General features: G+C 37.1%; 1 protein-coding gene across 1 annotated transcript; it reads left to right on the top strand.

Moving 5' to 3' along the window:
• The first annotated feature begins 6,513 nt into the window (after positions 1-6,513).
• On the top strand, positions 6,514-11,593 carry LOC138876135 (uncharacterized). The gene is made up of 6 exons (XM_070155033.1): positions 6,514-7,134; positions 7,177-8,007; positions 8,098-9,033; positions 9,367-9,621; positions 10,165-10,429; positions 11,457-11,593. The coding sequence occupies exons 1-6, from the start codon at positions 6,514-6,516 to the stop codon at positions 11,591-11,593; spliced, it is 3,045 nt and encodes a 1,014-aa protein (XP_070011134.1).
• Positions 11,594-13,986: the final 2,393 nt, after the last annotated feature.

Raw genomic sequence — 13,986 nt, 5'->3', positions numbered from 1 at the left:
CATAACTCAAGTCTAATAGATAAATTCAAAAACTAAAATATTGAATAATAAAAATAAATTAGAGATAATGTGAGGAAATGTGTAAATCATAAGTTTAGAAAATAAAATAAATGTAAATATACAATACTTAAAAATATTATTAAAACTTAAAAAATTTAAAATTTTCGAGAATTTTTTTAAAAACACAATAAATATATTTTTTATGACTACAAATTATATATATATATATATATATATATATGTGTGTGTGTGTGTGTGTGTGTGTGTGTGTGTGTGTGAGTGAGTTTGAGGAAATTTATAAATCATAAGTTTAGAAAATAAATAAATGTAAATAATCAATACTTAAAAATATTATTAAAACTTAAAAAATTTAAAATTTTCGAGAGATTTTTTTAAAACAAAATAAATATTTATTTGATGATTACAAATTATATATATTTATCTATATTATACAAAGAATAGTAGTGATAATGATATTAAATAAAGTTACAAATTAATAAAAAGCCATATAAAATGTAATAAAACTATATATTAGATTAAAAAATAGCAATATTATATTAAATTATTAAAAATTTACTATTAGAAAGAAAGGGAAAGACTATTTGAATTTGAGATTAGAAATTTCTTAAAACTATGTTGAAAATGCTCAAACTATGGAGAATACCACGAAATTGAAGTCTTATTTATGAAAAATAAAAAAACAAATACATATTTCACAATACATAATATAGGTACTAACGAAAATTAGAAATTAAATTTGAATCTTAAAACTAAAAAAGAAAAAAATTTACGTAAAGAAATAAAATGACAGTGAAAATATTACTACAACATTTAGATATAATGTGTTCAAACAATTAAGAAAATATTTTCCTATGATTAATATCTGAATTGAGTGATGTTAGTTTAAGTTTGAAAGTATAGCATAATATTTTGAAAATGCGGTCCAATTTACAACATAGAATTATAAGAATTATTTAAATTTAAGATGAGATTTTTTTATTTCATAATTTTTTTATTTTTTAAAACATCATGTAAAGAAATAAAATAGTAAAAATATTACTACAATATTTAGATATAATGTGTTCAAACAATTAAGAAATATTTTTCTATGATTAAATTAAAATTTTAAAAATATAAATTAATTTCTAATATAGGTAATTGTACTAATGATAATTAAAAATTAAATTTGTATCTTAAAGCTAAAAAGAAAAGAAAATATAACTGCATCTAATACAAAAATAATTATAAGAGAACTCAATATATTTGGAACATAATAATCAAATAGCTTATGTATTAATATTTTAGACTAATTCAAAGTTACAATTTAAAATAAAATATGATATTATTTTGGCTAGAGGTAAAATATTAATATAAAAACTATTTAAAATATAGTAGGGAAGAGATGTATAAAAAAATAAAGGTAGTGTGATTTATACTTTAAATTGATTAAATAATTAAATTATATTTAAAAATATTACTGATAAATTTAAATAATTAAAAAATTTCGAATAAGAGGATACAAGCATAAAAATATACCAAATTTTAAGTATAAAATTTTTATATTTATTAAAGACTATTAAAAAGATAATAAGCAAGATATTAATTAAATTATTAAGCTAATAAAAAATTATATGACAGTATAATAATATTAAATAATAAATAATACAATAACTATAAGAAAAGAACAAAAATAAAAAAGAATTTGCATAAAATGATGTGATGAATAAGACATATTTGACTTTCAGTCAAAAACAAAGTGATAATAAGAATTTTCTTAAAATGATATGATCTAATGTGCTCAAACAACACAGATCACAATATGACATATTTAGTATTTTTTAATATTGACACTGAAACGAAATACAAGTACTAAAATCAAGGGATTAAGTTGCTACAAACAAAATAAAAGTTGTCTACTATGAGATTTGAATAATAATTTCATATCTTGCTTCAAAATTAATATTTAATGTTATATAATTTTTATATGAAAGGTTTATATTTTAAGGTTATTTGCACATAATTCAAACAACCTAGATTACAATTTGACATAATTTGTATTCGCGCATCGCGCGGGTACTAATGCGTTGCACGTTAATAATGACACATGATGGTTTAAATATTTATTTATATGAAGGAATAATAAAATTTAATTAGTGAGAAAATTTTTATATTTAATACTCAATGCCGAAAAATATTATTACACTAACATAATACGCGGATTCAAAATGAAAGGATATCATCAGAACTTGCATAAATGATTAATTTTAATCGTGTTAAGTCGATAATTATGTATTGTAGCTTAAAAGGTATCTAATGTAATGGTATCTTACCGAACACTTCTTTATAGACAATATTTTTTTTGTATATGTTTCCTTCTAATGCTTTGGTTACTCTGCCATAATCAGAACTCTTGTTGTTGATATTGATATCTCTCTTTGAAAGTGCAACATATAGTTGTTTGTGTAAGAAAACATATTGTGGTAAATATAGTTCAATATTTAGGATATTTGTCATTGTACTTTATTTATTATACGGAAAAGGGCCAAAAATGTCCTTAAACTATTCGAAATAGCTCAAAAATATCCTCCGTTTGTTTTTTGTGCCAAAAATATTCTTGCCATCTATGTTTTGGACCACAAATGCCCCTAAACCATTAGTCTTGCCATTGAAGCTGACATGGCAGTCCAACTAAGTTAGATTTGCTTACATGGCCATCCACCTAAGCAATCTAGCATGACAAAACTATTTTCTCGGAAAAACTATTTTTCCGAATTTTTTTATTAAAATACAAAATCAACATTTATTTTGAAAAAGTAAAAAATATAAATTATTTTTGGAATTTTTTTTATTAAAATACAAAATTAACACTTATTCCGAAAATAGTAAAAAAATTCCGGAAAAATTATTCTTGATTGGCTTTATGATTTGATTAAAAAACTCTATTGTTCTCTTTTTGAATTTATGACTAGTTTGATCTAAATTTTTAGATACTTATCAGTTATAGCTTCACAAAAGACACACTTCTACTGTAAGTATCAATTGGTTCATCCGAAGTTCTTATAATTTTTGGAGTTTTCAAAATTTCGTAATTTAACTTTATGTGAAATTTAAAATTTTCACGGTCGAACACTTTTTCCGAAAAAAGTAAAAAATTTCCGGAACAATATATTAAAGCACGCTCCAAAATAATTTATTTTGTATATTATATATAATATTTTAATAAATAAATAATTTTTTGATTTTTTTTACTATTTTCGGAATAAGTGTTTATTTTGTATTTTAATAAAAACAATTCCAAAATAATTAATTTTTCCAAATATTTTTTATTTTTTTGGGAATAAATGTTGATTTTGTATTTTAATAAAAGAATTCGGAAAAATAATTTTTTCGAAAAAACAATTTTGTCATGCTGGGTTGCTTAGGTGGATGGCCATGTAAGCAAATCTAACCTAGTTGGATTGCCATGTCAGCTTCAATGGCAAGACTAACGGTTTAAGGGCATTTGTGGTCCAAAGCATAGACGGCAGAGATATTTTTGGCACAAAAAACAAACGGAGGATATTTTTAAGCTATTTCGAATAGTTCAAGGACATTTTTGGCCATTTTCCGTTTATTATTGTAAACGATTGAATTTTATTTGAGTTTGAGTCCATTAAATTATTTGGACCACATGATAAATTCAAAGACGTGTCAGCTCAAATAATGATTATGGGCTAGAATAATTGAATTTATTATTTAAATCTAATATGTGTATATGGATTTAATTAAGAGCCCGAGTTAATGGGGCTAGTTCATCTTGTTGGACTTCAAATGATAAGCCCAAAATCCATGCCACGTGTCAAATGACATGGCATGCCAATCAAATCAAGGGCCACTAAAATCATGCCACGCGCATAAGTGATGTACATGCCAAGTCAAATGTAAGGACCAATCAAATGTCGCCACATATTCAATTGACATGGTTCAACCAATTATGTGCAAGCTTATCACATAGCTTTAGTGATAAGTTTGATGACTCGAGTTGGCCAATCAAATTGGAGGAAAAAGATATGTGTTTATCACAAGTTCCCTCCCCTACAACTATAAATAGGGGGTCTCCATAAGGCCAAAGGGACAAGAAAAATGATAGATATTGAAGCTCTCCTCCATAGTGGTGATTCACAAGTCTTCCGCATAGCAAGAAGTCGTTGTCTCCAAGGGGTGAGCCGCAAGTTTTCCATCCTCCACGTTTGTGATCAAAGTCTAGCTCCGCATTCGTGGTCAAATCCCAACAACAAGTGGTCCATCAATTCAAGAACAAGCGAAGCTCTCGAATTGACGGTCGTGAGGAGAAGAATCAAAGGATTACATCTTTTAAACTTAAGATTGTTCAAAGATTGTAAACCGCGTAAATTATTGAAATACAAACATCTTTTTTTGTCGCTATATTTCTTTTCTTGATTATTATTTTCAGGAATGAAATTTTAGTTGTTACAAATTTTGGCACGCCCAGTGGGACCATCTTTGCCTCTCATCTCTTCTCTCCAACAATCAAAATCCAAGAACGCTAAAATGGTTTCAAAGAGAATCAACTCCTGTTCAACTTCCACCAAGGTTGCTAACTCCAGGTTCTATGCTGATGTGGAAAGCATCCTCGATGTTACCTTTGGAAGCTTCGGACCAGTTACGAGGAGCAAAGCAAGCTCTTTAGGACAACAAGCACCCCAAGTGTCGTCCACGTCAACCCCTGTTTTTGGATCTTCATCCTCAAAAGGAGCAAGATCTTCCACAAACGTATCTGAAGGAGCAAGCGATGTTGCTGAAAAGATCAAGAAAACTCTTGCTCTGCTTGACCTCTCCGGATCCAAGCACTCTGCTGTGAAGGAAGATGATGATGCTTCAAGTGATGGATCCTCCCCACTTACACCACATAGCGGGAGCCGATCAAGGATCAATATGTGCGAAAATCCATGCTACTCTCCATCGTCCACGACAATCATGCAAGCCATGGTGACAAATACTTCATCCGTGGAGGAGCAGTTGGCAAACTTGACGGAAGCAATCGCTGGCTTGACCAAATGCATGCAAAATCAAGAGGCTAGAATCGATAAGCTAACAGACAGGGTGGGAATCTTGATGGAAGAAGAATCCACCCATGCACCCGGCAAGCTCCCAGAAGTTCTAGAGAGTGACTCTCCCCCAAGGCAAGCAGCATCCACTAAGGCTATCCCTGTCTCATCTGAAGGAATGATTCCAATCAATCAACTGAAGGAGTTCATTGAAGGAACCATTAAGAACAAATATGAAGTTGCTGCCAAATCCTCCCTTACATATGCAAAACCGTACACTACAAGGGTCGATATGTTGAAGATGCCTGCTGGCTATCAACCTCCAAAGTTTCAACAGTTTGATGGTAAAGGTAACTCCAAGCAACATGTTGCGCACTTCGTGGGGACGTGCAACAATGCTGGGACTTATGGAGATTACCTCATCAAGCAGTTTGTCCGCTCGTTAAAAGGAAATACTTTTGACTGGTACACGGACCTCGAGGCTGGATCTATCGATAGCTGGGATCAACTAGAGCAAGAGTTCCTCAACCGCTTTTATAGTACGAGACGTACTGTGAGTATGATAGAACTTACAAATACTCGTCAACGAAAGGGGGAACCAGTCATCGACTTTATCAATCGTTGGAGGAATGCAAGCCTCAGCTGCAAAGACAGGCTTAGTGAAGCTTCAGGCATAGAGATGTGCATCCAAGGCATGCATTGGGGATTGCGCTAGATCTTGCAAGGTATCAAGCCTGGCACATTTGAAGAACTTGCAACTCGTGCCCATGACATGGAATTGAGCATGGCCTCCGCTGGAAATGAAAGGCTACCCATCTATGAACCTCGCAAAGGGAATAACAAGCAAGAAGTCAGGAAGTGGGGCAAGTTCGTACCCAAGTCTGAAAGCAAAGAAGCTATGAATGTCAACACGTCACCTATGAAGTTCACGACGAAGGTGAGCAAGAAGCAGAGTATGAAATCCACTTCTTTTCAAGATAAGCCAAGTGGAAAGTTGATTCTAAATGAAATGCAGGAGAAAGAGTACCCAGTCCTGGATTCTAATGTGCCGGCCATTTTTGAAGAACTCCTCGAGTTAAATCTCATTGAGCTTCCGGAGATGAAGCGACCAAATGAAGCTGGGAAAACAAGTGACCCAAATTACTGCAAATATCACCGACTTGTAAGCCACCCTCTGGAGAAGTGCTTTGTCTTCAAGGACAAAGTCATGGACTTAGCTCGCGAAAAGAAGATCGTGCTTGAAGATGAGAAAGCAAGCACAAACCAAGTCTCTATCACCTTTGGCTCATTCAGTCCGGATGAATTATGTGGTTTTAAAGAAAGTAAAGATGAAGAATTACTGGAGAGCAACAGAGCTGAAGTCAATCAACCTGATGATGATGAAGGTTGAACATTGGTGACTCATCGTAGGCACCACAAAAGGAGCCCACGAAAAGAATCAATAGAACAACCAACAAGGAAAATGATGGTGAAAAGACCAAGGAAACGAAATCCAGTTAAATATTTGAAGAAAGCAAAAGTGGAGGTGCACCATCTTCAAAAGCCACGACATCCAGTGACCTTGGAGGAGTTCTTACCAAGTTGGTTCCACACGAAGATTTCCCATGAGGGTATTGAGGCCTCTTGTTGCAATGTTGATAATGGGGAAGAAAAGAATGATGTCCTACCGTTGGCACCATCTTTGGAAAAGCTCATCGAGTCCACTCCTCAAGAAGTTAATACTTGTGAGGAAAAAGTCACGTTCACAAATGACGATCTTCTTCTAGGTGACACTCTTCTTAACCGCTCATTGTACCTAATTGGCTATATGAGCGATGAAAAGGTAAATCGAATTTTGGTTGATGGAGGATCCTCAGTAAACATTTTGCCAATTCGCACTGGGAAAGAACTTGGTATTCCCATGAACAAACTCTCAGAAAGTCGTGTGATGATCCAAGGATTCAATCAAGGGGGACAAAGAGCCATAGGCGCGATCAGGCTGGAAATCACCATTGAAGATATGCAATCAAGTGCATGGCTACATGTGATCGATGCAAAGACTTCATACAACGTCTTGCTTGGAAGGCCTTGGATACATGACAACAAAGTGGTTTCGTCTACCTACCATTAATGTTTGAAATACTATGAGGGTGAAGTCGAGAAGAAGATAGTTGCCGATGATGAGCCATTCACCGAGGCTGAGTCACACTTCGCCGATGCGAAGTTCTACTTGAAGAACCGCATTGTGAAGGAGATAAAAGCTGATGGTGGCATGAAAAGCAAGAATGATGAGCCCATAACTAAAAGAGTTGAGGTGACTATTGGTAAAGCCAAGGTTGTTACTGAGGAGGTACATGCCAACGTAAATAAATCTCATAAAGGGGGTATTGCGTCTTATGGCAAGAAAGTAAGTCAAGTGCTCCAATATGTTCCCAAAAGGAAGAAAGACGAGGGCGAATCATCTACCCTCCAAACCAAGACACTAAAGGAGTTAACTCTTCCGGTAAAACGAATTGAGGTAGTAAAATTGTCCTCGAAGCCACTTGCAGGGTTTGTAACCCAAAATCATTGGCAGAATGTGGTGCTCTCTACAAAGCGAACAGGTGAAGGTTTTGATCCTAACGCTTACAAGCTATTTGCAAAAGCTGGATACAATCCCGATGAGCCGTCAAAGTTAGGGAAGCTCCCATCAGAAGTTGCAACGAGGCAACCACGTGAAGGTTTAGGATACAAGCAACTGTCACCAGTGCGCATCTCAATAAGAAGGGCGAGCAACAATTATATCACTGTAGAAGATGAATCGGCCGCTTCTAGCAGGCCTTCTATCTTTGATCGACTTGGAAAATCGCCTGTGAGGACCTCCATGTTTGAAAGATTGGGTCCATTAAAGAAGGGGAACAAGTTTCGGAGAAATTTTCAAGGCATAAGAACACCTGCTTTACCCAAAATTCAGGAGATCTCTAAGGATTTCCAAAGTTTGGTTCCTTTTAGAATGAGGCGACAAACAAAACTTATGGTTTCATGTGAAGAAGTACTGAAGGTAAAGCCATATACTATGGTCTACACTAAGGAGCATGACGAGGATGAAGAAAGTGTGGGTTCTTCGTATCATGTTACTGTACAAGTCGAGAATGGCGTTCCATCTTCAATAGAGGATAATGCAGAATTGGAGGATATTTCACTGTGTTATCATATATCCTTCAATAATGGGGACCCTCAAGAAGATGAAGATGCGAAGTATGCTCCACCTGAACTTGAAGAAGGAGTGAAAACAACAGTTGATGCCTTAAAAGAAGTTAATCTTGGTACCGATGAAGAACCAAGACCCACATACATAAGTGCTTTACTAAAAGTTGATGAAGAGAGCACTTATATAGAGATACTCAAGGAGTTCTGGGATGTCTTCGCTTGGAGTTACAAAGAGATGCCTGGCTTGGACCCGAAAGTAGCAGTCCATCACCTTGCAGTCAAAAATGGTGCTCGCTCTGTTAAACAAACTCAAAGGCGCTTTAGGTCGGACTTGGTTCCCTTGATTGAAACCGAAGTTAATAAACTCATCGAAGCTGGCTTTATTCATGAAGTTAAATACCCAACATGGGTTTCAAGTATTGTCCCTGTAAGAAAGAAGAATGGCAAGATTCGAGTGTGCGTTGACTTTAGAGATCTCAACAATGCATGTCCGAAAGATGAATTTCCGCTTCCTATTCCAGAGCTGATGATCGATGCTACTACTGGTTACGAGGCAATGTCTTTCATGGATGGTTCGTCGGGCTATAACCAAATATGCATGGCACCAAAAGATGAAGATCTTACTGCATTCCGTACCCCAAAGGGTATTTATTGCTACAATGTAATACCTTTTGGCTTGAAGAACACTGGTGCTACTTACCAAAGAGCTATGCAAAATATCTTTGATGATCTTCTCCACAAGAATGTCGAATTCTATGTTGACGACTTGGTGGTAAAATCAAGAGAGAAGGGAGACCATTTGAAGGACTTGAAGATGGTATTTGAATTGCTCCGGAGGTACCAACTTAGGATGAATCCATTGAAATGTGCCTTTGGAGTTACTTTTGGAAAGTTCCTTGGTTTCATTGTCCGACATCGAGGGATCGAAATTGATCAAGCCAAAGTGGATGCCATTTTGAAAATGCCTGAGCCTCGGGATATCCATGAATTGAAAAGTCTGCAAGGAAAATTAGCGTACCTTAGGAGATTCGTCTCGAACCTAGCTTGGAGGTGTCAACCATTCAGTCGCCTTATGAAGAAAGGTGTCCCTTTCACATGGGACCAAGCATGCAGTAATGCCTTTGAGAGCATTAAATCCTACTTGATGAAGCCTCCAGTTTTAGCAGCCCCTATACCTGGAAAGCCATTGATACTATACATTGCGGCACAAGAAAGGTCCGTTGGAGCACTGTTGGCCCAAGAAAATAGTGAAGGGAAAGAAAACTCTCTTTACTACTTGAGCAGGATGATGACATCGAATGAACTGAATTATTCGCCAATTGAAAAGTTATGTTTGGCGCTAGTCTTCTCAATTCAAAAGTTGAAGCACTACTTTCAAGCTCATACTGTTCGTCTTGTTTCTAAGGCAAATCCCATCAAGTTCGTGATGTCAAAACCTGTTCTTAGTGATCGACTAGCGAGATGGTACCTCCAATTTCAACAATTTGAGATTTTGTACATCCCTCAAAAGGCTATAAAATGACAAGCATTGGCAGACTTCTTGGCAGATCATCCGATACCTGATGACTGAGAACTAATCGTCGAACTACCTGATGAGGATGCAATGGTCGTTGAAGTTCAACCTCCATGGAAGATGTACTTTGATGGTGTTGTACATCATGGAGGAGCTGGTGCTGGCGTAGTATTTGTCACTTTCCAAGGTGAAGTCTTGCCCTACTCCTTCACCTTGACACAACTCTATTCCAACAATGTTGCTGAGTACCAAGCATTAATACTTGGGCTTGGAATGGCCGTTGATATGAAGCAATTGCAATTGCAAGTCTTTGGAGACTCCCAGTTAGTGGTCAATTAGCTTTTAGGTAGTTACGAGGTCAAGAAACATGAACTACGCCCATATCATGATTATGCTAAAAAATTAATGGGGTGGCTCGGTGATGTGACTATTCAGCATGTGCCAAGGAAAGAAAATAAGAAGGCGGATGCTTTAGCTGCCCTAGCTTCATCGCTAACCCTGTTTGATCACGTGCAAGTTACTGTCTGCCAAAAATGGGTAGTACCGCCGCCAAATGAGGCTGAAGGTGAAGAAAATGAACTCAAGCATCTTGTCGCTGTTTCTGAAGTCGAGAAAGAGGAATGGAGACAACCCATTATCGACTACTTGTGTTATGGGATACTTCCAGAAAATCCGCGGAGAAGAACTGAAATCCGTCGTCGTGCACCTCGCTTCCTTTACTACAAAGATACCCTATACAGAAGATCATTCGAGGGAGTACTCTTGCGATGCTTAGGGGAAGATGAAGCACTCCAAGCTTTGCAAGAAGCGCATTCTGGGGTATGTGGGTCACACCAGTCTGGACCAAAGCTCCACTTCCATATAAAAAGGATGGGATATTATTGGCCAACGATGGTAAAAGATTGCTTGGACTACGCTCGAAGATGCAAGGCTTGTCAATTCCACATGAATTTTATTCATCAACCTCCTGAAGTGTTGCACCCGACTGTGGCATCCTGGCCGTTTGATGCATGGGGATTAGATGTTGTTGGACCACTGCCAAAGTCCTCTGGCGGGCACCTATACATCCTGGCTGCAACCGACTACTTCTCAAAATGGGCTGAAGTTGTTGCTCTTAAGGAAGTAAAAAAGGAAAATGTTGCAAATTTCATCAGAGTAAACTATTTATCGCTTTGGCATTCCTCGTTACATAATAACGGATAATGGAAAGCCATTCGATAATAGTTTGATGAATAAGATTTGTGATCTCTTTGGCTTCAAGTAACGTAACTCTTCGATGTACAATGCTGCGGCCAATGGTCTAGCTGAGGCATTCAACAAAACTCTATGCAACTTGCTAAAGAAAGTCGTCTCCAAATCCAAACGAGATTGGAATGACCGTATGGAAGAAGCTCTATGGGCATATAGGACGACTCACCGCACGCCAATACAAGCAACTCCTTATTCGCTCATTTATGGAGTCGAAGCCGTCTTTCCACTTGAGCGTCAAATACCTTCATTACGACTGGCTATTCAAGAAGGGATCACTGATGAAGAAAATGCTCGACTTCGATTAGCAAAGTTGGAGGCTCTTGATGAGAAGAGGTTGGAAGCTCAACAGAGTCTTGAATGTTATCAAGCTCGATTGTCTCGCGCCTTCAATAAAAGAGTTCGCCCGAGATCCTTTCAAGTAGGAGATCAAGTCCTTGCTGTACGAAGACCCATAATTACTTCCCATAAACCTGTAGGGAAGTTCACTCCAAAATGGGATGGGCCATATATTGTACAAGAATCTTACTCAAGTGGGGAATACAAGCTGGTTGATGCAGATGGCATGAGAATCGACCCTATCAATGGCAAGTTTTTGAAAAAGTACTATCCTTGAAGTTGCAAGGTTGAAAACCTCGAAAGAGGCGGCTAGGCAAAAATAAAAATAAAATAAAAACTCATCCCTTTGAACTACGTTATGACTTGATCCTCTTCACCGAGGTACGAGTCTGCTAGGTTGAAAACCTTGAAAGAGGCGGCCTAGGCAAAAATAAAAAAAAATAAAAAACTCATCCCTTTTAACTACGTTATGACTTGATCCTCTTCACCGAGGTACGTAGGCAGCTTAGACTTTCATTCTAAGTTCAGTCGCATGAGTTTTAAAAAAATAAAAGTTTGGCATCATCGGATCATTACATTAATTCTACCTAGTGTAGAGGCACATATCTATGAGGAAAATGAGACGATTTGCGTTGAAGTATAAAAGATGTCTTATAGCTTCAATAGTACAAAAGTTGATACATCCAAAAAAATATAGAGACAATAGGAACTAGACATATTTCTATATAAAATCCTAAATCATGAAGATGATCGTAAACTAGGCTTTGCTGCTGACATGTCTAAATGCTTTTCCAAGTCTGTATGGCGTCTCCACATTTGATGTAATCCTCAATTGTTGGTTGAAGGTACCAATCACCATGGGAGCCGCCATTGATGAACTTCAAGACTATCAACAAATCAAGTGCAATAGTTGGTGAAGGGGTGACTCCACATCTTGTATGATACTTCGATCTGATATCCGGACTCTTGGAGCTTCTTTGCGAATCTGCAAAAGAAATAAATGAAGAGATAAGAATTGTGACGCATATAGCCAAGCTACTACATGCAAGACTGTAGAGTCAATTTCAAGAAGGAAAAAATATTTGTAGGGCAACTCAGAGAGCATAGAGCTAGAAAGCAAGCTCGACAGACGACGGGATCAACTTTGGAAAACTACTGCAGTCCATTTTGAAGACATTCTGCTCCTAACATTTCATATTGTAGATTTGGATGTCTAGTTTGTAATAACACAAACCGTTTACAATTTGGAGGCCCCGATCTCAAGATATGATTTTTTCGCCGGAACTACACGAATCTGAAAGTTACTGCAGATAGGTGGACTTTGAGAAATTTCTGTTTCTAGCTCGGAAAGAGTTCTGCCACGAAACTCATAGGCATTGCATATCTCTGAGTGTACTTTCTGACGGTGCAAACAGATCTCAATTCGGAGTCTCCTAGCTCGAGATATGAATCATTCGACAGGAGTGCGCAAAGCAGAAACAAATGCAAGGCGGACATCAGGAGCGACTTCAAAATAATATCGCGACCAATCTAAAAGGAGTTCTACCGCGATATTTTCAGCATGCAGTGCTGTGAAGCCGAAATGACAGATTGGTGCATCGCCTTCAAAGGTTCATTCCGACTTATCCTGTTGCAAGTTTTGATTCTGCAGAACCAAGCGGATTGCAGTTTGGACACTCCTAGGTCGAGATACAGTTTTTTTCAACGCAAGCATGAAATGCTATGAAGTCAAAGTAGCAGAGACGCGCCGAGTGCTTGCTCGCCGAAGTTGGAAAGGCCAACTCCAAGCCTGTTCCGCGCCAATCTGCAAGAATCATGAGTTTCGCCACATGCGCGCTTGCATAGAAGAATACAATTGCTCCAACTCCAAGCCTCTTCCACGCCAATCCGATGAGAGGTGCCACGTTCTCGCTCTTCAAGGTTGAACTCGGTCTTAATCTTCGGCATGACCATGGATTACGAAGGTAAGATGCCAAAGGACCAGACATATCGCAATTCGGATCCACCATACAAAAGAAAGTACACGAGTTTGAAAGTTTACTGTAGTTAGGCCAACTTCAAGAATTTTCTGTTGACAGCTCGAAAGGAGTTTTGCTATGGAAATCGTATGAGTTGTAAGACCCTGAGTGTACTTTATAACAGAGCAAACGGATTTCAATTCCGATTCCCCTAGCTCAAGATACATTGTTTTTCGCTGAAAGTACGCGAATCGGAAAGTTTACTGCGGTTAGGCCAACTTCAAAAAATTTCTGTTGACAGTCCGAAAGGAGTTTTGCTATGGAAATTATATGAGTTGTAAGACTCTGAGTGTACTTTCTAACAGAGCAAACGGATTTCAATTCCGATTCCTCTAGCTCAAGATACATTGTTTTTCGCTGAAAGTACGCGAATCGGAAAGTTTACTGCGGTTAGGCCAATTTCAAAAAAATTCTGTTGACAGTCCGAAAGGAGTTTTGCTATGAAAATCGTATGAGTTGTAAGCCCCTGAGTTTTCTTTCTAACGAAGCAAACGGATTTCAATTTTGATTACTCTAGCTCAAGATACATTGTTTCTCGCTGAAAGTACGCGAGTTGGAAAGTTTACTGTAGTAAGGTCGACTTGGAGAATTTTCTATTGACAGCCCTAAAGGAGTGCTAATATGAAATGCATACATGTTGAAGGTCTCTAAG

The sequence above is a fragment of the Nicotiana sylvestris genome, chromosome 8 (genome assembly GCF_000393655.2).
Source record: "Nicotiana sylvestris chromosome 8, ASM39365v2, whole genome shotgun sequence".
In the NCBI taxonomy this organism is placed as follows: Eukaryota; Viridiplantae; Streptophyta; class Magnoliopsida; order Solanales; family Solanaceae; genus Nicotiana; species Nicotiana sylvestris.
This window is presented reverse-complemented; position numbering and strand designations above follow the sequence as displayed.

Coding starts and splice junctions, on each gene's coding strand:
- LOC138876135 (XM_070155033.1), top strand. CDS start 6,514: ATGGTGAAAAGACCAAGGAAACGAAATCCAGTTAAATATTTGAAGAAA. Junction 9,034..9,366: donor ATTTGAAGGACTTGAAGATG/GTATTTGAATTG, acceptor TACTTGATGAAG/CCTCCAGTTTTAGCAGCCCC. Junction 10,430..11,456: donor AAGAACTGAAATCCGTCGTC/GTGCACCTCGCT, acceptor ATAAACCTGTAG/GGAAGTTCACTCCAAAATGG.